This window comes from Plecotus auritus, assembly GCF_963455305.1.
Source record: "Plecotus auritus genome assembly, chromosome: 7".
Taxonomy (NCBI): domain Eukaryota; kingdom Metazoa; phylum Chordata; class Mammalia; order Chiroptera; family Vespertilionidae; genus Plecotus; species Plecotus auritus.
In genome coordinates, this window is record NC_137774.1 from 68149649 (window position 1) to 68173910 (window position 24262).

A 24262-nucleotide genomic window follows, 5' to 3' on the forward strand; every position below is an offset into this window, starting at 1 on the left:
TCCTCCCTAGAGGGGGTCCTGCTCCATACCCCTCGTGGGGACCCCCCGCAGGCGCTGCCCTTGTCTCCCGCCCGCAGGGCCTTTCTGGGTCGGCGTAGGGTGAACCCTCCCGGCCGGTTTTGTTGCCCCACGTCCCCTGGGAAGCCTTTTTCTCCCACAGCCCCTTGTCTGGCGTTCTCCTTGCTTCCCAGACCCTCCACTCTGCTTGCCGGGTCCCCCGCCCGCGCCCAGCGTGGGGCGCTCCCTCTCCCCGTGAGGGCGGGCGCTGAAGTGTCGCCAGCCGCCTGCAGGTGTCTCCCCACGGAGGGGCGCGCGTCCCTGCGCCGCGGCCGCTGCCGGGCACCGGCGACTCCTCGCCGAGGTGCACTCACGCTCCGGGCTCCGGGCGCGCCTAGCAGCTCCGCTGCGCCGCCCGCCCCCCGCGTCCCCCGCGCCGCGCCCCGACTCGGGCGGGGGGGGGGCATGGGCCCTCACCGCGTCCGCCGCCGCCGATCGCAGGCGCCCCAGCCCCCGGGCGCGGCGGGCAGGGGCCGCTGACGCCGGGCGCCGGCTGCCAACTTCGCGCGCTGAGCTCCCGGCGGCGCGGTCCCGGCGGCGCGGGCGGCATGAAGACGAGCCGCCGCGGCCGGGCGCTCGTGGCCGTGGCCCTGAACCTGCTGGCGCTGCTCTTTGCCACCACCGCCTTCCTCACCACGCACTGGTGCCAGGGCACGCAGCGGGTGCCCAAGCCGGGCTGCAGCCAGGGCGGGCGCGCCAACTGCCCCAACTCGGGCGCCAACGCCACGGCCAACGGCACCGCCGCCCCCGCCGCCGCGGGGAACGGCCCCCCCGGAGGCGAGCTCTACAGCTGGGAGACGGGCGACGACCGCTTCCTCTTCAGGAATTTCCACACCGGCATCTGGTACTCGTGCGAGGAGGAGCTCAGCGGGCGCGGTGAGTGAGTGGCGCCCGGCGCCCCGCCGCGCGGCCCGGAGGCGCGGGTCCCGGCCGCGCTCCCCGCTCCCCGCTCCGGCGGCGAGGGACCCGCACCCGTGGCCGGCGCTGCGCAGAGCTCGGCCCCACGCCCCCTGCGGGGAACGCGCGCGGGGCCGAGGTTGGGGAGAAGGTTGGGTGTTCGGGACGCCCCTCCGTGTCAGGGTTTGGGCCGAGCGCCCGAGGCTTCGGAGCGCCGGGCGGCTTTGGGGACGTTGCCGCGCCCTAGGGAGGAGCGTCTCCCGAGGACCCACCCGGCGGCGGGTCGCAGGGACGCGGTTCCTTTCCGCGCCAGAACTCTCCCTGCTCGCCCCCCTTTTTCCGCGGGGCGCTGGGTGCCTCGCCCCGCCTGCGCCCCATCCCGCGCCCGGGGAGGGTGCGGGGACTGTGGCTCGGAGCCGCCTATCCCACCGCATCCAGCCGGGGAGTCCTTCTACGCGGTCCCCAGCCGCACTAACGGCTCCCAGAGGGGCTGGGAGCACGGGCGTGGGGCGGGGGGCGGGGGGCAGCCGGGTGGGCCCCCAGCTGGGAGCCCTTCGTGTCGCGGGAGGGAAAGAAGGCAGCTGAGAAAGCGGGGCAACGGGGTGAGGCTCGGTCAGAACTGGGGTGTGTGTGACTTTTTAGAAGACAGATCAAGCCGCTCCCACAGCCTCGGACCCCTCCTGTGCGAGGAAACGCAGCCGGCCAGGTGCGAGCCCCAGGCAGGCCATGAGGCGAGGCGGCTCAGGGGAGCGCTGCGGAGCGGGGTGCCAGACGCTGGGCCACACCACCCTGCACCGCCCAGTCCCAGGTGCGGGAACTCTCAGTGAACTGACCTCTCTCCCCAAGGTTAAAGCTCCTCCTCGCAGGCATTGCTCTTTTGCGTGGACACGGTGTTACCTGCGTACTCCGTGTGGATGGACTGGGGCCATGGCCAGCAGTTGGTCCTGCAGAAGCCATTGGCCTCCTTGGTTACAGGTCAGTGGGAAGAGGTGTAGTGAAGGGAAGGAGGCTGGGCCCTCTGCCTGGAACCCCTTCCCCCATCTCCCTGCTGCCCCCTCAGGCCCAGGGACTTGCTGGCCTGCCCAGGGGACAGGGTCCTCTGGGGAGAAGACCTCTGGATTCCGGTCTTTGTATCTCATCACCAGCGTTGTCTCCCTCATCCCACTTGGCACAACTTGAACTTGCTGGGAGCCTCCTTTGCTCACTATCTCTCGCCCCCGTCCCTACAGGATTTCCCCCACCCCCGACACCCCGGGCAGTGTGTGGTGCATAGTTCTTAATGCCCAATTGCAGGATGCTGCTGGGTCAGGCCGTGGGATGACGAACCACAGGGCTCTCGAGGGGCTGCGTCCTCTGTCTCACCTTTGGGGGGCCCCACTCTCAATGCTGGCTGTTTTCCAAAGACGTTCCGTATTTGAGAAGAGCCCGGCCCCTGACCAGTGTCACCCCAGCAGACTCACTTCTGCTGTGCACCACTTCTTGAAGTTTTACTCTGGGATGTAATAATAATAATAATAATAATAATGATAATAATAATAAAAGAACCTCAAAAGGCATCCCTGCTTTCCAACCAGCCCAACCCCGACCTCTCTCAGAGGCCTCGTGAGTGCCGTCCTCATCGGCACTCTCTGGGGTAGGAGGGTAGGTGTCCCCACACGCCTTTCTCTGAGCTCAGGGCCCGGTTTCCAAGGTGTGGGCGGTCTGCCCCTGGACGCATCACTCCACCTCCCAAAGGCCTCTCCTTCCCTTACACACAACCCTGTGTCCACCCCGGACCCGCCCCTGCCTCCACGGATGTCCTGATCCTCGCTGCCGGCCGAGCCTCTTAATTGTTGAGGTCTCGCCCGGCCTCTCCCTGATGGTCACAGTCCAGACTCTTGCAGGCATTCCCCTGTTGCTCATCCATGTAGCTTATCCTAGGGCTTGACACAGGATACTTAAACCTGAGCATTTAAAAATATTAACTGAACCACATTTAAAAGCAATGTTAGCTTCTATTTCTTGAGCTCCGAGCGTGCCCAGGCACAGTGAGAGCTGCTCACCTGCGACATCTTGTTGAACGCTTGCCAATACCTGTGAGGCGGGCACATCTGTGGTGCCCATTTTTCAGATGAGGAGTTTGAGGCTCAGAGAGGTTTCTGTCCAGGCCTCACAGCTGGCCCCGGGCCTGAAGTCTCTTCCTGGGGAAGAACAGAATGGGGGGGGGAGGAGCGGGGAGAAGCGGAAGGAAAGATAATAGCACAGTTGGGGGTTGGAGAAGGGGGTGACATGGTGGGTTCATTCCTGGTCCTCAGTAAAAACATGGATGGTTAGTTTGTTGGGCAAATAAACAAAACCCACCATTTTTTCTTTTCCCTTGATCACTGTTGGCTAGAGATCACCCCTCCCAGAAAATCACAATTTTCCTTCCCAAGAGCCTGGAAAACAGTTATCAGCCTGTCAGGGCTGGTGAGAAACGTGGCAGGGCTGAGCCAGCTTGGACGGGTTCCCGGCTGGTCCACAGCACCCAGATCCTGCCCTCCACCACTGTGGTCCTGAAGCGGATTCAGGAAGTACCTGGCCCCAAACTTTTGTTGCTATGACAACCTTTCTTCTGGGTTCTGTGGCCATTTTTTAATTTATTATTTACTTGAAGAGGAAAAAATGCCCCAGCAGCCCTCCCCCGCCCCAATCCTGACCTCCCCTTCCCCCACCTCTGAGAACATTGAGGACCAACTTCCCTCCGGCCCATGAAACTACAAGGAATTTTACCTTCACCAGAACGCAAACACCTACCACGAAATCCCAGCCTGTCTGTGAGAAGCAGCTGCTAAATGTTCCTTCCTCTCCAATGCCTGTTCGGTAATTTCCTCCTGTGCTCTCCCCGTTTCGGGCAGCCACTGGGGAATCTAATAAGCCTTTTCCCCACACCGAACCCCCACGGTTCTCACAGAGGACGGCAGCTCGTTCTAAACCACACCATCGCCAGATTGCCAGACCCCAAAGCGACCCCTCTTCCTCCAGGCAGGAGCATCGAGCTCCTTCACAAATGGGGAAAGGCAAGTGTGGCCTCCACACGACTCCCGGCCCTTCATGCAGATTGGAGCTCTCCCCAGTTGGATGCTCCCGGTTGGATGCTCGAAGGGCTGGGTGGGTGCAGACGCAGGCAGTCTGCGGGTGCGCAGCAAAGCAGGGCTTGGGGAGGGACATGGGGTGGCGGCGGTGGGGTGCTAACTGGGAGCACAGGTGAGGCTGGACCTGATCCTGAGGAAATGGTGGCAGGAATGGTTGGCGGGGGCGTCAAGGCAGACTTTGGAGGCTAGTTGGAGGGGGGTGGGGTTGGGGGGGCAGGAGGAAGGCCATTGCCGGGAGCAGAAGCAGCTGCTGGGAGCTCTGACTTGACCCTAGACCTTGCTCTTCCCTGCAGTGGTACAGCGGTGCCCGGTCTATCTGGTGAAGGAGTGTAAGGCCAGGCTCTGCCTCCTTCTCGGCAGTGTGGTTAGGCAAGAGCCTCGGTTGGCTCCCCTGTGGAAGGGAGTCGGAGCAGACGCCTCTGTCCCGGGTGTGAGGGTGTGAGGATCCGTGGGATGGTGCAGGGCAAGTGCCTAGCCCCTGCCTGCGTGTGAGCCCGGCCCCCTCCGTATTGCCCGCCTGAGCCACTCACGTCTCCCGTGCACTCTGTGCTGCTGCCGGCTGCCTCCCAGCCTTGGCCATAGCCCCCTCGGCCTCCTCCCCCCACCAGAGCCATTATCAGACCCTGCTCCTCCTCCGGGCGCCCCCTCCAACAGCCTCCTCTCACTTGCAGTCAGAGCCGCTCACTGCAGCTTCTCCCAGCTCCTTCTCCACCCCCAGTCCCACCCCCCACCTGTGGCCACCAGCTCCTGCCCGTTGGCCCCCAACGAGGCATATGGGCCGCAGGGCTTTTGCACCGGCCCTTCCCTCTGCCGGGAATGCTCTTCCCTCAGATGGCACAAGGCTATTTCTAGAAACTTCTTTAAGTCAGTGCTGAGCTCTCTCCAAGCACCGGAATCAGCATTGATCTCCCCACACATTTCCTGCTAGATTTTTCTTCTAGCACCTGCCGCCGTGGACTTGACCTCCAAGTACCTCTCTGTTGGTTTTGTGTTGTCCGTCAGCTCTGCGAGGGTGGGGTTGAGTTTATCTCATTGTTCCTGCTGGCTCCCCAGTGCTCCCACTGGCACATAGTAGGTGCTCAGTCAACATTCGTGGGAGGGATGTTGCTTGTGGTTATGACAATTTGTATCCCGTTCCTTCCCTGGCTCTAAGTGTCTTCTTATGACACAACGCGTCCGGGGTCTGTCGGGGGCCCTCTCTCTCCCCTCCACTGAGGCACCAAGTAAGTGTTGGGCAGGGCCGTTCCCACTCAGGAGGAGACAGCCCCCAGTTCTCCCCAACTCTGCACCTTTTTGCTTCCCTCTTCCTTTTCAGAAAACCCCAGCTTTCCTGCCCACTCCCTTAAAGCGTACATTTCCACGAGGGTCGGACACACGATGTCCCAGCCGGCAGGCCTCTGGTGCTTTGGAGCGTGTTGGCATGTTATCAGTTGGGCTTGACTGGGCTTCGTGTTAGGAGCGCCTGGTGGGTGAAGATTCCGACTGTGAAAGGCATGGCTCTAAGCCCCCGACAAGTGTTACCTGTGAGGTAGGTGCCATGGTTATGCCCATTTCCAGATGAGGAACCCGAGGCACAGAGAAGTGAAGGGACTTGTCCAAGGTCACACAGCCACCAAGTGGCAGAGGCGGATGCTCACCAGGTAGAAGGCTCCAGAGCTCCAAGCCCGCTGTGCCCTGCTGAACCCCACCTCCCAAACCAACCCGTTCCCGCGCCCGCTCCTCCAACAGGCCTCATTGGGACCAGCCTGTACCAGGAGTCATGGGCCCCAGGTTCAAGTCCAGGCTCCAACGCCATCTTGCTGAGTGACTCACGCTCTCTGGTCTTTGCTTTCTCCGTGTGTAAAATGAGGGTTTGGTGGTTTTCAGTCTGGGGGATGGAGGTGGCAGAACACAACAGGACACAGGCATTGCGGGGTCAGCCCAGGCTCCAGCCCCCAGGCCACCACTCACTGCTGTGTGGCGTCTGGTAGGGGCTTGCCCTCTCTGGGCCTCGGCTTCCTTGCCTGGGAAGGTAATATCTGCCTCATGATGGGTCATGGGGGTTAAAGCAGGTGATGCAGGCACCCCGCTGGCTGGTGCTGGTCTCTGGCGCTCGCTGCGGGCCGACCTGTGAGGGAGGCGCAGACCTGTGGCCCGCGGGTCAGACCTGAACTGCCTGCTTTGTTTGGCCCTGCAGTATTTACAGTGTCTTTGAATAAGTTGCCAACATTTGAAAATGGACACACTTCACAGAAACATTTGGATTTACAGTTTTTCTAAAAAACCTGGCACATCTGTCTGCACTGTGCCCAGGTTCCTCTGGGAACAGCAGCTGCCCTACCGGGGTCCCTGTCCCTTCTGGGGTCCCTGCCCCTGCCGGGGTCCCTGTCCCTTCCGGGGTCCCTGTCCCTTCCGGGGTCCCTGCCCCTGCCAGGGTCCCTGTCCCTTCCGGGGTCCCTGCCCCTGCCGGGGTCCCTGTCCCTTCCAGGGTCCCTGCCCCTGCCGGGGTCCCTGCCCCTGCCGGGGTCCCTGTCCCTTCCGGGGTCCCTGTCCCTTCCGGGGATCCTGCCCCTGCCGGGGTCCCTGTCCCTTCCGGGGTCCCTGTCCCTTCCGGGGTCCCTGTCCTTTCCGGGGATCCTGCCCCTGCCGGGGTCCCTGTCCCTTCCGGGGTCCCTGTCCCTTCCAGGGTCCCTGCCCCTGCCGGGGTCCCTGCCCCTGCCGGGGTCCCTGTCCCTTCCGGGGTCCCTGTCCCTTCCGGGGATCCTGCCCCTGCCGGGGTCCCTGCCCCTGCCGGGGTCCCTGTCCCTTCCGGGGTCCCTGCCCCTGCCGAGGTCCCTGTCCCTTCCTGGGTCCCTGCTCCTGCCGGGGTCCCTGCCCCTGCCGGGGTCCCTGTCCCTTCCGGGGTCCCTGCCCCTGCCGGGGTCCCTGCCCCTTCTGGGGTCCCTGTCCCTTCCGGGGATCCTGCCCCTGTCGGGGTCCCTGTCCCTGCCGGGGTCCCTGTCCCTTCCGGGGTCCCTGCCCCTGCCGGGGTCCCTGTCCCTGCCGGGGTCCCTGTCCCTTCCGGGGTCCCTGTCCCTTCCGGGGTCCCTGTCCCTGCCGGGGTCCCTGTCCCTGCCGGGGTCCACAGGCCGGAGCTCAGGCTTCAGATCACTTTCCTCCTCCGCTCAGGGACACCCCCACACCTCCCAGCACTTCCCCTCCCACCTCTCCCCCTCATCACTAATTGTTGTCTTGCCCACTACATATCACACTCATTTAGCCTCTTTATTGCCTCTCCCTGCTCGGCTGCTGGCTCTGTGGGGCAGGCCTTGGTCCATTTCACATGAGGCCACATCCGGAATGTGGATGAGCAGGCACTTAGCAAGGGGTCAGTGACTCTGCTGAAAGCATCTGGGATCGGAGGACTTCTCCAGCCTCTGCGCAGGGAGAGGTGGCATCTGCTGTGTGCCTGCATCCCAGGGACACACAGACGCTCTCTCTCCCCTCCTTACTCTCCTGTTCTGCCCCCGGAAGAGTGTCCAGGGGGACACTGGGGAGCTGAGGGGGTGCACTGTGGTCATCCCTGTTTAAATTCTGGGGAACCGGAGTGCCGTGACCTCCTTGCTGCCTGCAGGACTGTGGTGGTTAAACGCTTTGTTAGTCTCAAGTGACGGAGGAGACTTGAGCCCAAACAAGAATAAGGGGAGTTTCTAAGGAGGATGCTGCCCACAGAGTCCATGCAAAGGTGCATCACCGGCCTCGGGGGCCAGGGCCAGGGCCACCTGGGCTCCGGGGGCTGGGGTGATGGGCCCTCCCTCAGGTCTAAGCCACCAACTAAAATCGTGCAGGGCCCAGACACGATGGATGCCCAGCCCCCAGGGTCCATGTCTGTTGGTTCGAGGTCCAGTGTGCCTGGATGGCGGGTGTGCAGATGGCCATGGGGCGATCGCTCTGTTCGGGGAGTGGGGTGTAGGATCGCATAACCCTGTCCTGTGAGAGGGGAGCAGAACCTCGTTGAGCCAACGGAATGGATTGGGGCTGGGCAGACGTCCCAAAAGGATCTGACCCTGTTAGCCAGGACACCAGGACTCATGCAAGCAAGAAAAGCTCACTGGAAACGGGCTTAAGCCAAACGGGAATGCTGGCCTCTCCTTGAGGGACGTCTGATGAGAGAATCGGGGCTGGGGTGTGGCTGGGTCAAGCAGAGCTGTTGGGAGTTGTCTCTCCGGCACTCGGCTCTGCCGCCCCTGGATCCGCTCCAGGCTCAGTGCACTCTCCGCGGTTGTCCCTGCAAGCTCTCAGCTCACCTCGTCTCTCCCAGCAACTTCAGTAGAAAAGAGGGATCCTCCTCCCCAGGTTTCCAACGGAAGTTCCAGAACTGGTTCTTGTTGGACTGTGTAGGGATGAATTGTGTTGATTGGCTGACCGTGGTCACATGCCTGTCCCGGGGACAGGAGGGGAGGCAGCTTCCCCGGAGCCGAGTCCTGAGAGTGGAGGAGGGAGTTTCCGTTTGCTCCTGCCACAGCGGCTGTGCCACAACCCAAACCCTCGGTGCGCACAGCGGCATGAATTTACTCAGCTCAGGAGTCTGTGGGTCACCCGTGTAGGTTGCTCTGGGCTGGGTCACTCACACGCGTGATGGTTGCTGGCTGTTGGCTGTAGTGATGGAGGCCACTGGGCCCTGTGCCTCGTATCCTCCGACAGGTAGCCCGGCACGTTCCATATTCCATGTAGTGTCCGAGCTGTGGAAGCCAGAGCAAGCCCCACTGTGCAGGCACTTTTCAAGCCACGTGGCTGAGCTCAGCGTCAGGGTGGTGGTGGGGAGGGGCCGTGCAGAGTTGAAACTGCCCAGGGCATGAAAGGGGCGAGGGAGAAGAGTGGGGCCATCGAGGCAATCACCATGTCACAGGTGCTGCTTCAGAACCAAGGCTGGTCCCAGTGTAAGGACAATAGATGCTGCTCAGGCAGGAGCAAGGATGCCCCCACTCCCTCCAGGACCCGACGGAGCGGGGGCCAGGCCCACCATCGCCCGCTGGCTCCTTTTAGACAAGTCCCTGCAGCTGGGGTTCTGTGAGGCTGGGATGAAACTAGGGTCTCCCTCCCAGAGAAATGCAGCCCCCAACACACCGTTCGGCCTACACTTTCCCGAGGCCCGTCACTGGGGCGACACCAGGGGGAAGCTCTGATCCATCTGCCATTTCCCAAACCTTTCTATGCCCCAGGACCACCTGGGAATGTGGCCTGGGCCATGGGCGGTGCTCCCTGGCCACTTTTGGGTCACTCAGCTGTAGGTGCAGGCCTCCATCCAGGGCGGGGGCTGGAGGAAGATGAGCTGGACACCTGGGGTGGAGCAGTGGCTGTGGGGGCTCGGCCTGTCCCAGCCTCCCAGGGAGTGGGTCAGAGATAGTAACTGGGGCAGGGAGAGGAGGCACAGGGACATGTGGGGTGAGAGACATGCAGGAGGGTGCTCCCAGGATCTGAGAGGGACCCAGGAAAGGCTGCGATCAGACAGTGGGCCAGAAAGGCAGGCAGCCAAAGAGGGGCCAAGCGGGAGAGGAAGACAGAGTGGGGTGGAGGAGTCAGAAAGCGGAGATGCACAGGGACAAAGGCCACAGAGGGAGCAACAGGGAAACACACACGTGCACATGCACACACATGCACACGTGTACACACGCACGCACGTATACTCACGCACACACATGCACACACAGGCACAGGCCAGGGAGCTGGAAGGAGAGGCAAGTGAGGGCTGCCCGAAGTAGCCGGGGGCGCAGGCGCACATGTGGCGCTGCTGCCTTCTCTTTTTAGGAGCTGCTGAGGCCCGGGTGGAGGAGGCAGCTCTGTGCCCAGGCCCCGGGCTGGCTCTCAGGCCTAGGCCCCTGGGCGGGCAGGGGAGGAGGCAGGGCAGACCCTCCAGTCTCTCTCCTCCGTCCAGTGGGGTGGTTTGGTGTTGGGGGCCTTCACCCCCCAGCTCACTATCCCTTCTCTAAACCGTCCCAGGTCTTTTATTAACCACTCACAACTTACGTACGCGCAGTGCGTGGAGGCCGCGCTCGACAAGCCAGCTGGGTCTGTGCCTCCGTCGCCTCTGGACACACGGGTGGAGCCTCCATGCGTCCCTCTGTCCTTGTCTGTTGTTCCCCCTTCCCTCTGGACCTCTCTCCATCCTGCTTCCTCTAACCAGGGGCAGTTCTGGAAGAGGGAGGGGGCTTAAACCCCTGGTCACCTGCCCCCCTCACACTGGCCCTGCCAGCCTTGTCCCACACCGCCCCTTTGCTCGGCCCCACCTCCTGGGTGGCCCTGGAGAAGCACGGAGGGAGGGAGACCTGCCCCAGAACACAGTTGGGTCGGGGACACACGTGTTAGTGTCTCCATTGAGGTGATGCCTCCACTTGGCGTCCAATGACATCTCAAATGATCAAGTCCCCAACGCACCGCCTCCTCGTCGCCCTCACCAGCAGGGACAGCTGGGTCATGCTGCTGCCCCCGCAGACCTGGAGGGTTCAGAAAAGAGGCTCCATCTCAGGAAAGGGGGTGAGCTTCTGCCTAGAAGCGACACATGGCACTTGGCTTGCATGGTCACATCTGACCCCCTCAGGGGCTGGGGAACTGTATTCCTACTGTGAGCCTGCCAAGCAGACAGCTGGGAAGGCTGGTGACAGCACGGGTGGCTCGACACCCTCCCCTGCCCGCCACAGCCCAAATCAGCAAATGACAGTGGACAGCGGACAGCCATCTTTCCACTTTCTCAGACAAAACCCTTGAAGGCCTCTTTAACTCTCTCTCTCTCCCCTTCTCTCTCTCTCTCTCACCCCGCCCCCCCCACACACACAAACACCATTCAATCCACAATCCACCAGCAAATCCTATTGGCTCCTTTAAAAACATATCCAGAGCCCAGCCATTTCTCATCCTCTCCTCGGCTACCCAGTCTGAGGCAGCACCATCTCTTGCCTGGACTCCAGCACCCACCTTACTGGTCTTCCTGCCCCAACAAGCTCCCCTTGGCCTGCAGTCTGCTGAGGGACCCTATTATACATTGGATAGCTCCCATTGCAAAAGCAGCTACAAGACCCAACACGACTTGCACCTGTTTGTCTGCCTCACCTCGAACTACAGCCCCACCTGCTGCCTCTGCTCCAGCCCCACTGTCCTCCGGGCTTTTGCACAAACTCCCCCAGGCACACTCCTGCCCCAGGGCCTTTGCACGTGCAGTCCCCTTAGCCTGAACTCTTTCCTCACACTTCCACTCTTACACATTTTCATGAACACCTACTGTGTGCCAGGTTTTGTCTAGGTGCAGGATTCTGGCAGGAAACAAGACAGATGAAGTTTTAATCTCATGGAGGTTCCACCCTAGAGCATGAAGACAGACAGCAAGAGGTTATTCACTCTTTAATATATTTAACTTGGACTTACCGAGCCCCTACTGAGGCCCCTGTGGATTCAGTGGTGGACAAAACAAAGGCCTTGTCTCCACGAGCTGACATTCTGGAGGGGACAGATGAGAACTGGTTTGTCACTCACGTGGCTCACCTGGTACTGGATTCCGGCCAGAATGAGGCTGGGACTCAGGGGTCAGGGAAGCGGTCGGACACCCTGAGGGGGTGAAGGCTAGCAGGCACTCCTGCTTCTTGATGCATAAGCCAGTCACATCTCGGTGGCTTTTCAAGCCTACTTTTCATTTTCCCTCTAACGGTGACAGAGTAGAATTTTCGAGAGGGTCTTTTTTTCTTATATGAAACCTCACCTGCTAGCCAACTTCTTCTGTACTTTCAAGGGTTTCCCAGGATAGTTTCTTCCATCTTGAAAGATTTATCTTCCTTTGTCATAAGAGATTATTTGGAAGGGTTTTCTGCAAGCTCTCTTGTCCTCCTTGGTCTGGATTAATTTAATACACTGACTCTGCTGGGCACTTAGGGGTACTTGGTGAACTTGATGAATAAGGTCCCCCCTTACCAGGAGCTCACATTCCAGTGGAGAGAAAGAAAAATAAGTTTACGTATAGTAGGCAAATCAATAACCCCACATAGACGTAAGTGCTAGGAAACAGGTGCTGAGGTAGCCCTGAGGTGGGATTTTTAGTAGGGTGTCAGGGAGACTTTTCTGAAGGGGTGACCCTTGAACTGAGGCCTGAATGTCAGAAGGAGGAGGCCGCAGAGTTCTGGAGGAGGCGGCAGCATTCTAGGCAGAATAAGTCGGTCCTCGGTGATTGGTCACTTCCTTTCCTACTTCCTGAGTCAGTTTTTAGTGAGTTGTGGTTTCTTAGAAAATAATTTATTCAAGAGTTTCAAACCTGTTTGTGAAAAATGTAGCCTAATACTTTCCTGTGATTAAAAGAAAAAAATTCCCTTTGATTCATTTCCTCTTTGTGCTCCTAATCCCGGGCATTTTGCTGTTTCTGTCTTGATTTCCCTTGTCCAAGTCAGCTGAGGGTGGCAGGGACCCTGGTGAAAATTACCTTCCAATCCTCTGGAAGCTGCAGCCTGGCTTGGAACCTTTGCATGGGTTCTGCTCTGAGATGCCACATCTTCAGGCTGGAGGCCCTGGTGATTTGTTCCATCTTTCCCCCTTTATTTTATTATTATTTTAAAATATATTTTTATTGATTTCAGAAAGGAAGGGAGAGAGGAGAGAGAGAGAGAGAAATATCAATGATGAGAGAGAATCATCGATCGGCTGGCTGCCTCTTGCATGCCCCCTACTGGGGATGGAGCCCGCAACTCGGGCATGTGCCCTGACTGGGAATCATACCATGACCACCTGGACCATAGGTTCAGCCACTGAACCACAGGAGCCGGGTTCTCCCTTTATTTTCAGTCTAGATCTTGCCAGCTTAGCTGTTTTATTGCCTCCCCCTTTAGAGAATCAGAACTCTTCTGTTTATCAGTTCTGTTACGTTTTCTAATTTATCCTTGTTTTCTTTTGTTACTTTCTTTGAGGTTTGTTTTGCTAGTGTGTTCAGGTATTTGAATTGAGAACTGTTTTCATAGTTAAAAAAAGAACGCATTTAACACTACGAGTTTGCCTGTGAGCCCCACTTTGGCCATATCTTGTGAATTTCAAAACACAGCGCTTCCTTTGATTTTCTAAAAATTCTGAAATTTCAGTTTTGTTTTTAATATTTACTGAAATTTACTCTTGTTTATTCACTGACCCAAGAATAATTAAATAGAACATTTTTAAAATTTCTTTTTAATGCTTTGTCTTATTTGCTTAAACGTTTGTCATTAATTTATAGTTTTACTGAATGATAGAGAAAGTGGACTATGAAGTTTCTGCTTCATAATATTTTTGGGGTAAATGTTTTATTTGAAAAAAAAAACACTCTAAAACACCACAGGTATATTCCCTGTGTGTAAGGTAAAGCAGCTTTATAGATAGTATCTTGTTATTTATTTTCTTTGCTTTTATTGATCTGCAAAAAGCGGAATGATGTAGGTCAAAGTCTTTCTCTTCAATAGAATCCTTTCCATTTTACTGTGTTTTTGATAGTTTTGTTTTCATAAAACGTCATTTTAAGTTATTTATCACAAAAAGATTTGTGACAGTTATATTTTCATTGTGGAATTGTGGCTTTTACTTTTGTCAATATCAAATGACTATTTTTCCCCTAGTGAATGCTTTTGGCTTTGAATTCCATTTTTTTCGTATTTTAATATTTCTCTCCCTGCTTTCTTTTGTTTGTGTCTCCTTGGTGTATCTTTCTAGCTTTTTTTTCTTTTAACTTTTCTATGTCTTTCTGCTAGGTGCACATCTGGTAAAAACAGTCTGCAGTTAGATTCCGTCTTTGGATACAAACTGAGGGTCTTCACCAAATAAAATGTATTTTTGTAATAAATATGTTTGATCTCATGACTGTTTTTGTTGAATACTTTAAATTGTTTATTCCTTTTTTTTAAAACACTTCTTTGCTTTTGTCTTTTCCTTTATGGATTTGGTTTTGTGTCTTTTTTATTTACTAATGATTTAAAAAGTATAGACACTGCTGTTGATTCTGTAATTCTTGGGCTTCTGTTTCTCTTAACAATTTTGAAGAGTGATACTGCAAACAGAGCATCTTTCCTAGTAGGATGAGGAGATTAGTCACTCTCGAGTTTGCTTTTCACTCATCTGTGTAACACTAATTGCCACTTGATCCCGTGTGTACCTGTTTTCAGTGCTAACTGCAAGTCCCCTTACTTCACTGTCCTCGGTTTTATTTATATGTTGGTTGGCCTTGAATGCTAGATATGATGGAGTGTGTGCTGGCTACCAGCTGCGTGCCAGGTCCCCTGCTGGGTGCTGGGGTGCTGGGGTGCAGTCACAAGGTGGGTTCCTGCCCTGGCCCTTCTAGTTGTGTGAGTGTGCACGTGCGCGTGTGTGAGTGTGTGTCTGTGTGAATGATACACGAGGAAACAAGCCCCTTCTCCTCTGAGGAGGGTCACTTGAGGAGTGAGGCTTGAAGAGTGAGAGGAGGCGGGTCCTGGCAGGGGAAAGGCTTTGCGCAGGGACAGGGCTTGGTGAGTGGGAAGAAGGGAGGAGGCAGAGTGGCGGGAATGGAGTGAGAGTGGGAGAGGCTGTGGCTGAAGTGGCGGAGGGAGCAGAGACAGGAGCAGGGCCTGGAGGTGTGGAGGGGTGAATGCCGCCCGCGTCTTAGCGCTCGCTTACCCAAGATTAGCTCTCCGTTCTCTATGTCTGTTATTCTCTCTCTCATAATCTTAATGCTTTTTGGGGTCACCATCTTTTGGAACTTGTCTTACATAGTGTTCTCTGAGCTTCCTGGATCTGTGGTTTGGCATTTGACATTGATCTGGGAAATTCTCGGTCATAACTGCTTCAAATGTTTTTTCTGTTCCTGCTCTCTCTCTCCTCTGGTCTTCCCATCACACGCAGACGGCACCTCTTGTCGTTGTCCCACGGACCCTGGATGTTCTGGGTGGTTTTTTTTGGTCGTTTTTTTCTCTTCTCTTTCCTGTTTTGGGGGTTTCTATGGTGATATCCTCAGGCTCAGAAACTCTTTCCTCAGCCCCGTCCAGTCTCCTAGCGGCCATCGGCCATCAAAGGCGTTCTTCATGTCTCTGAGGGTTCCATCTCCAGCGTGTCCTTTGGGTTCTTCCTTAGCCTTCCGATTTCGCTGCTTTTATGCAAACCTGTCCTTGCACGGCGTCTGCTTTACTCATTAGAGCCCTTAGCACATTAGTCACAGTTTTTCCAGTTCCTGGTCCGATAATGCCAACATCCCGGACGCTCCTGCGCGTGTTTTTTTTTTTTTTTTTTTTTTTTTTTTTAATAGCGAAGGTGGAAATTTATTGAAGAGCAAGCACGGCTCCCACGTGGGGAGAGGGAAGGAGTCGTCCTGGGCGTGGCTTTGATGCTTGCTCTGCCTTCCGAAGGTGTGTTGCCTTTTATGCTGCCTGGATTTTCTTCTTGGGGGCCCGGCATGATGCTGGGGTAAGGGAGCTGCTGTGAGCAGGCCCTGAGTGATGGTGAGGTGAGTAGGGGGAGGGCAAGCGTTCCGAGCCCCTGAGTAGGTCCCAGCCTTCCTGAGCCTGTGCCCCTGGCTGTGACCTTCGCTGCTTCTCAGTCCCCACGGCGGGGCTGCCGTGGGGTATGCCCCTCCCCCAGAGAACAGACTCTCTCTGCCCCATTAGTTGTGCCTCATCACGTCCCCGACTCACATCAAACGTCTCCTCGCCTCCTCGTTGGCCGCTGGGCCGCGAAGGACGCCTGGCACCCCCACCGTGGGCTCAGCTCCCTGTGGGGGGTCTGCTCCCTGTGTCCCATGGTACTCTAGTCTGCCTTCGCGTCTTTTTTGGTTTGTTTTGCATCTCAAAAAATTGTTTTCTTCTTATTTTTGTTTTTATTTTTTTAAAGGCTTTGTTGTGGAAAGTATTACATAGACCCCCCTCCCCCATTAACCCCTTCCTTCACGGCCTTCCTCTCCTCCCTCGCTCCCAGGCCCCTTCCTGCAGCTCCCTCAACGAGGTCTGTATCTTACTCCCAACGGCCCCGTCTTGATTGTGGAGTTTACATTTTTTCAGGACACACACCGATGCTTCCGCGAATTCTGTGCTTCCAAGGTGTGAAGAGAGCCTTCCTCGGTGTGGGCTGCGGGCTGCGGGCTGGTCCCCGGTGCCCTGATCATTTCCCACCTTTGGGTCTGGACACATCTGCCTGGTCCAGGATTTACTCATACCTGGGATGGGCGGTTCTCTCCATCCTTCTCCCTCTCACCTACTGCTGTCAGACTCTTCCTCACACATCTCATGTGGCACCGATGCCTGGCAGCTCTACGACAAAGTCAAGTGCTGATTTTTCAGGATTTGTCTACATTTCATGACTGCTAACAATGCAGGCTGGGCTGCCCTCTCGCACCTCCTGGTTTGAGTATGGGAAAGAGGAATGACCTCCATGTCATTTGAAGTACTCCGTAGTTCCTTTCTTAACAGAAATGGTTGATGTAAAACTACAATTCCCAAGGTGCACCATTCCTACTTTTTCCTCCCATCTTTGCCCTGGTTCCCTTCAGCTCAAGATGCAGAGCACTGTTGTGCACCCACGTAGGCCCTCAGCCATGTGCCCTCAGCCATGTGCCCTCACCGGGAGTCACAGGTGCTGAGTGGCTGGCACCGGGGGAGGGAGAGGATCAGGGTGCACAGCCCTGGTCTTCACAGGCAGTGGCTCACGCGCTACAGAGGGTGGAGCTCCCTCTTCCAGACCCAGCGGGTGTCGCTAGCCTGGGGTGGTGGAACCCTTTCTGATTTCTTGGCTGCAAAGATACGCTGATGAGTGGAAATTCCTTCTTGGTCTGGCAGAGATCGTTGACAATAGGCCTGGTTTCTAGCCCCCTTGTGACATCTCACTGCTGTGTGAGTCTCCGTGACCTGTTCATGGGAAGATGGATAAAGGGGGCCAATCGCACACCTTGGCCTGCCACCACCTTCACCCTGAAGCCCTGCACCCTCTGTAGAGGAGGGAAAGTGTGGCTTTAAGTTAAGGAGACCTGAGGTATTGTGGCCCACCTCGTCATTCACTTGCTCGTTCATTACGTGACCATTTTTTCGCGCTGGACGTGCGAATATTGTGTCAGCTGCTTTATCCTGACGGGCACCGGAGAGAAAAGACAGCATTGGGTTTTCTTCCAGTGTCCCGTGTGAGCTTGAGAGAGCGACTCAACCTAGTTTGCCTCACTGTGCCCATACATAAGATGGGGATACCAAGATGGACATCTAAAGGGTTGCTACGAGACCAAGAGGCTGCCCCCTGCAGGCAGGGTTTCCCCTTTGGGCTCAGCACACATTTCAAGGCCAAATAAGGTGCTTGGACCGCAGAGGGCGGGGCTGGGGTGGGAACTGGATGGGGAACTGGTTCAGGTGGATCTTAACTGGTTACAGGAAACACTGAGCCGCAGATCAGGAGCTGCCGCAGGCTTCCCACCTGCCTCATGCCCAGGGTGGACCCAGCAGAGAAGCTCCTGGGGCTGTGAGACCATCTCCATCTCCTGGGTTCCACCCGCTGAAGGGTCTCTTCCTAGGTTGCTGGCAAGGCATCTGTCCTTGGGGTTTTATTCGTTTGTGAGTACATACTGTATGCCAAGGCCTTCCTTTCTGGGAATGGGATACAATGGTGGAAGGCAAGGTCTTTAATCTTAGGAACTTTTAATTCTTTTTGGGGGAGGTAGCATGGCAACAAGTGAGCAAGATGGCTCAGAGAGAAAGGGAAACATAGCGATGGGATGCAGGGTGGCTGGGCGGGAAGGGGTGGGCCTCTCTGGGGAGGTGATGTTTTTCTTGAGACACAAATGACAAATGGGAGCCCCCAGGGAGGAGCAGGGAGAGTCCCAGGCAGGTGCAAAGGATGCTGGAAGCAGCTGTGTGGCTGGGTCGGGTCAGGAGGCCCAGGAAAGGCGCAGACTGAGCTGTGGCGGTGGCCGTTGGGTGGGCAGGGCTTGGGAATTGTTTTGTAGGAAGGACCCACGGGACTTGGTGCTGAGGCCAGTGAGGGAGGAGGGGAATTTGAGATGACCCTTAGGGGTTTGGCCTGAAAAACTGCTGCCTGGTGCCATTACTGAGCTGGAGAAGATCAGGGAGGAGCGGGTGTAGGAGGAAAACCAGGCGTTCTGTTTGGGACACAGGAAGGTATAGATGCTGGTGTTGACTTCCGGTCCACTGAGGACCAAGGACAGAGTGCAGACTGTGTGTGTGTGTGTGTGTGTGTGTGTGTGAAAGTGTGTGTGTGTCTATGAAAGTGTGTGTGAAAGTGTGTGTATGTGTGTAAGTGTGTGTGAAATTGTGTGTATGTCTGTGAAAGTGTGTGTGTGAAAGTGTGTGTATGTGTGTGTGAAAGTGTGTGTATGTGAAAGTGTGTGTGTGTAAGTGTGTGAAATGTGTGAAAGTGTGTGTGAAAGTGTGTGTATGTGAAAGTGTGTGTGAGTTTGTGAAAGTGTGTATGTGTATGTGAAAGTGTGTGTCTGTGAAAGTGTGTGTATGTGTGTATGTGTATGTGTGTGCATCTGTGAAAGTATGTGTGCCTATGAAAGTGTGTGTGTGTATGTGAGTGAAAGTGTATGTGTGTGTGAAAGTGTGTGTATTTGTCTGTGAAAGTGTGTATTTGTCTGTGAAAGTGTATGTGTGTGTGTGTGACAGTGTATATGTGTGAAAGTGTGTGTGTGTGAAAGTGTGTGTCTGTGAAAGTGTGTGTGTGTGAAAGTGTGTGTGTGTATGAGTGTGTGAAAGTGTGTGTGTGTGTGTGTGTGTGTGTGTGTGTGTGTCCTGCTGCGGGTTCTCAACCTTGGCAGTGCTGACATTTGCCCTGGGTCAGTCTTTGTTGTGGGCGCTGCCTGGTGCATTGTGGGGGGTTTAGAAGCCCCCATGGCCTCTACCAACCAGATGCCAATGGCACCCCCATCGCCATGGGTGACGATCAAAGTGACGTTCAGAATGCCTTCAGGCATCCCCAGTGCCCTTTACGGGCACAATCGCTCCTGGTTGGGAACCAACATGGAATCGTCACAGGGACATGGATGGTCACATAGGGAGGGAGGAGGGGAAACACACGCTCAGGTGTGGCACCGCCTGCTCCCTCAGCCGTGTCCACATCCTAATGACCCCCATTACTCTTTCCTCCCAATCTCACTCCTGCCTCAGAATCCTTCCTAACAGCCGCCAGTAGCCATGGCCAATGACTGGATAGGCAATCAGGTAAGATCTATTATTTCCCCTCTCCTAGGATTTAAAAAGGGCCCAGAATGCTTCTTATGGGCCCACACACTGACTTACAGTGAAATCCTAGACAGTAGTCTTTACCCATCAACGCCTCAGTGTCCCGGCCTGTCGGGAGAAAGCAGTCCTGCTGCTTTCTATGGGTCTGACAGAGCCTCCAGTGGGAGGACCAATGAGACGAAGCTTGGCAACTCAACCTGAGATTTCAGAATATTACCGAAACGAACAACGAGACCCTTATCTCCCAGGTGCTGCGAAGGGGAGCCTGGAAATAATTAGAAAACAGGTAGTTGTTCTAAAGCGACAGGCGCAATGATGGGAGCCATGAAAAAGGAAGGCTCTCCCAGCGGCGGGCAGGTTGGAGGGCCTGGCAGTCGGCTGTCTCGGGTTCTGCCGGGAGGACGGAGCGGTGACGCTCAAGGCTACAGTGATCTGTGTGTGATGTTTTGTTCAGGTTCAGTGTAACCATGGAGACAGCCTTCCCCCCTTCTTTCTGTGAGCCGACTGCACACTCCTCCACGCATGTATACTCCACACACGCATGTCCCTCTTCCCACTGCCTTGGCTCCTGCTTGGGCAGAGGAGACGCTGGGTGGGGGGCTGCGGGGGGCCAGCACCGGGAACCTGGGTGCCAGCTGTGGTGCAAGCCCCGTGTCTGCCCTTCCTGAGTGCGATCCTGGATAAGTTGCTGGGGCTCTGGGAGCCTCTGTCTCCTCACCTGCAGGAGGAAGATAAAGTACTTTCTCCCCCGCAGGGTTATGGGGGCTCAAACTCCATCTCCCGTGCCGAAGAGCCCGGTGAACTCTCAGGAACTCCGGAACGTGGCCTCACTTGCTATCCTGTTAAAGTGGGCCCCAGGAACCCCGGCTTACAGTCATTGAAATCCTTGTTTTTTTAAAAAAATCAGCAAAACCAAACCTCTGCTCCATGATGTCCGCTCACTGTAGATGTCCGCGTGGTGCTTTATTTCCGTATTTAATAAGAGCCCTTGGGACTGGACCGCCCAGGCGTGAGACCGTGGCTCCAGCAGCCGCTTGGAGCGTGCTGGGTGCCAGGCTGGGCAGCCTGCCTGGGCATGTGTCTCAGCTCTAGTCTGACTGGATGTGTAATCACAAGTTATTTAACTTCTCCTGCCCCAGCTCCTCGTCTGTAAAGTGGGATAATAATAGCACCCACTGCAGAGCTGTTATGAAGACTGAGTGATTATGGCTGTGAGGCTTTCTAGGGCCGCGTGAGACCTTTGCCGAGCCTGCTGCTCGAGACCCAGTTCCGGGAGAGCTTGCTACAAAGCTGTGGGTGGGATGGGGAGAGGTGGCCCGGGTGGAAGTGCGGGTGATCCGGGGCTTAAGCCAGAGGCCGCGGCCTGGTGGTGATTTGGACACATTTACTCATGACCTGCTAGAGAGAATGGGGCACCCTGGTCAGGCAGTCAGGGGAGGGCTTGGGGTACAGAGAAATGGGGGGCGGGAGAGGCTGGAGGTGGCTGCATCCCGTCAAGCAAACAAACAGGACCTAACGGATGAGTCCAGCAACATGCGAGAGACTGAGCAAGACTGGTTGCCTGTGGGTCCGGTATGAGGACAGGGCCAGGGACGTAATAAAAGATACATGTGAGTTTTTATGTTATGGTTACTGTCGCCTCTGCTGCTATTGTGGTTGCTGTTATTTTGTGTCAACAGTGGAAAATGGCTTCCAGAAACCAGAATGTGAGCAGGGTTACCTCAGTGGAAACATTACAGGAAGCGTGAGGGGGCGGTCCCGCTCTTCTCTGCCACAGCAGAGGCCCACTGGGAGCCCGTAGGTTCGGTGCTGGTGGCCTGGGTGAGAGGAACATTGAGGGACAGCCGTGGGCCTTCTGGAGAGGAGCCAGGGAGGGCGGCCTGGACAGGAAACGGAGGCTGTGTCTTGTTCATCTGTTGGTGGCTGTGGCTCTAAGAATTGAGAAAGAAGGGGTCCCGACTTGTCCTCAGAGACCTGAGTCACCCCCAGAGCAGGGACCTATTAGAAGGAAGCTCCGTTCAGACCCGCCTGCTGCGCGGCCACCTAGTAGGTCCCGGAAGCCGACTCTGACGGGAGGACCTGAGGCTTTGACTGGCAGTCTCTCTGGCAGGGGTTCCAGCACGTCCGGGAAGAGGGGCCCTGAGACGGGGTAGGAGAGTGGCCGATGCCGTGTGTGGTCCTGAGCAGGTCACCTGTGGGCACTGCGGATCCCCACTGAGGACTCTGGGAGACGCCCTTGATGTGAGGGAGGTGGGCCAAAGCGGTCTCTAGAAAAGCCTGCCATCAGCTGTCGACTGAGGGCGCCGTGAGCTTCTGCCCGCCCTGGTGCTGGCTGAGCACGTGCTGGGGCTGGAGACAGCGCTTGGGAATGGCGAAGGCCAGGGGCACGTGGGCACCGCTCGGAGCTGGCAGTGTCTCCTGAACAGGGTGAGGTAGGTGACGGGGGCTGGGTGGCGGTGGTGGGGCCGGCGAGCTGCCCTGGAGGTACGAATGGTTAGAGCACGCGGTACATGCTGCCCACTTGAGAGATGCTGCCGCCCGGACCGTGTTAGCCCACAGGTGACGGGGAGGTGGAGGTGGGTGGACGTGGAGGAAGAATGACTTTTTTCAAGCTTTTTTCCTAAACCACCCACTCCAGCCTCACTCTCAGGCTGATTCCAAGACCGGGAACCCACTCAGAGGCTCAGCTGTGGGCCCAAAGTGCTTCATTTGCTGACCCAAATGAATCCCACGCCGAGCAATGGGGTTTTCCCACGGGAGTGTGGCTAGGTGGCAGGGAGGTGGCCCGGATGGAGAGCTGCCCTCAGCCCAGCTTGGCCACTTCCCCCGGGAGGAGGGACTCAGCGTCCCCCCTGCCGCGCAGGGCTGGGCAAGGAAGCCTCCAATCCCAGAGCTGGCATTTGCAGTCTCGGAAAAAGCCTGACTACAGCGGCAAAGCAATTTATTATTTGAGCTGCCGTTCAACGACGAAGACTCTGGGTGGAAATCAGGCTGTTATCATGGCGTGGCCAAGTGCTTCCTAACATTTTATGAATCGGATGTGGTCCCATTAAGGCTCCTTGTGAGGGCGCACACGTGTGCTAAAAGCCAGACCCATGTGTGAGGGGCGGGGAGGTGATAAACACTCACAGACGTGCCCTGAAAAGCCAGCAGTTGGGTCCCCGGAGAGAAGGAGCCTTCCCTATTTTATTGTAATTTAAAAGGCTCCCTAAAAACCATTTAACACACATATTCTTTAAAAAATACAGCTGCAATTAGTGTGTGCATAGGAGGGGAGAGGAGTTACATGCTGGGCGTCTCCCATTTTACTGGGGAAGCTGGCAATCAGGGAAGTTAGGACCTGGCCGAGCAGAGGGGCCTTCACCCGGGCGCGAGTCTGCCCTCTCGGACGCTCGGCAGTGTCTGGGGACATTTGTGCCTGTCATGCTCCGGGGTGGTCTGGCGTCAGTGGGTCGGGGCTGGAGATGCTGCTAAACATCTCAGTGCACAGAGCAGCCCCAGCGAGGACTGACGCAGCCCGGGCGACAGCAGTGCCGAGGCTGAGCAAGCTGGGCCTGGGGCCACCGCGAGGGCCTCCTGGAGCCTGTCCCTGGGCTCCCGGTTGCCTGTGCCGCCACCCAGGCCCGCGGGCCCCCTCTGAGCCGCAGTCCCTGAACCGGAAGATGGGCCCGCGCTGAGCCCGAGATCTCAGCCACGTTTTTCACGTGGGGACTCCCTTGAGAAAGTGACGCAGGGCATGCACCTTCTCTCTTCAGCAAGTTCCCTCTCCCCGCTGCACTATTCTCTCTCCTAATATACTTATTTATGGTCTCTGCTTTTCCATTAATTATTGTCATAAACATTTCTCCGCATTTTTTACAGTCTCCGTAACGATCATTATTCAGGACTCATGCTACTCCGTCCTGGTCACGGAGCACTCTGTCCCAGCCACGCCTGTGTTGCTGGGCATTCTTTTCTTTTGTTCCTTATAGTTTAATGCCACAATGATTATTTTTTAAATAGAACGTTTTTGTTTGTGGAATTATTTTCTCAGCACCATTTCCCAAGGGTATTTCTCTCTCTGTCTTCCTCCCCTCTTCCCTCTCTCCCCTGCTTCTCATTTCCTCTCCCTCTCTTCTTCCCTTCTCTCTCTCCCTCTCCCTCTTTTTCTCTCCCTTTATCTCTCTCCTCCCTCCCTTCGTTATTTTATTTGATTTAATCTAAACATTTTGGAATAATACTATATACACATGACTTAAAATTCAAAGGCTTAAACAACGTGCAGTAAAAGGTCTCCCTGTTCCCAGCCACCCACTTCCTCTCCCAGGGGCAACCACTGGCAGCAGTTTTCAAATATCATGTGCATCCATTAAAAAAATGTTTTTATTGATTTTTAGATAGAGAGGGAAAAAGAAGGAGAGAGAGAAACATCATCAATCGGCTGCCTCCTGCATGCCCCCTGCTGGGGATCGAGCCCGAAGCCTGGGCATGTTCCCTGACTGGGAATTGAACCGTGACCTCCTGGTGCAGAGGTTGATACTCAACCACTGAGCCACACTGGCAGGGCACAGTTTTTATACATAGGGTCACACACTCTGCCCGCTATTTTGTCTGTTGGTGTAGGTGGGAGCAGATCTCCTTTTGATGGGTGGGGGGAATGTGGATAAGTCCTCTCTGAGGAGATGACAGTTGAGTGGAAACCTAAGGATGGTAAGAGTGGAAGGAAGAGTGGATCAGGAAGAAGAGGCAGCATGTGCAAAGGCCCTGGGGTAGGAATTGATCAGCAGGTTTGAAGAACTCTAAGGAGGCCAGTGGGACTGTTGCAGAGAGAGAGATAGGTCAAATTGCTCTGGAGGGACCTAGTCGTGCGGAACCTTTCTGGCTGTGGTATAGGACTTGGACTTGATTCTAAATGCCCTGAGATGCCGTTGACTGCTTTTCAAGCAGGGAGGTGATAGGGTATGATTTGCATTTAGCAAAATAGCATTCAGAGGGATGAGTAGAGAACATTGGCTGGAGGCAGAAATAGGAGGGTTAACAGGTGACGGTCCAGGT

The 24262-nt window shown here is 56.1% G+C and overlaps 1 protein-coding gene across 2 annotated transcripts in view; it reads left to right on the forward strand.

Moving 5' to 3' along the window:
* The first annotated feature begins 342 nt into the window (after positions 1 to 342).
* Positions 343 to 24262, forward strand: part of GSG1L (GSG1 like) — a 200358-nt gene continuing 176438 nt past the window's right edge. For both annotated transcript variants that reach the window (XM_080682039.1, XM_080682040.1), the window contains exon 1: positions 343 to 933. In XM_080682039.1, coding sequence (XP_080538165.1) covers positions 606 to 933 — 328 coding nt within the window. In that variant the 5' untranslated portion in view covers positions 343 to 605. The remainder of the gene's footprint in view (positions 934 to 24262) is intronic.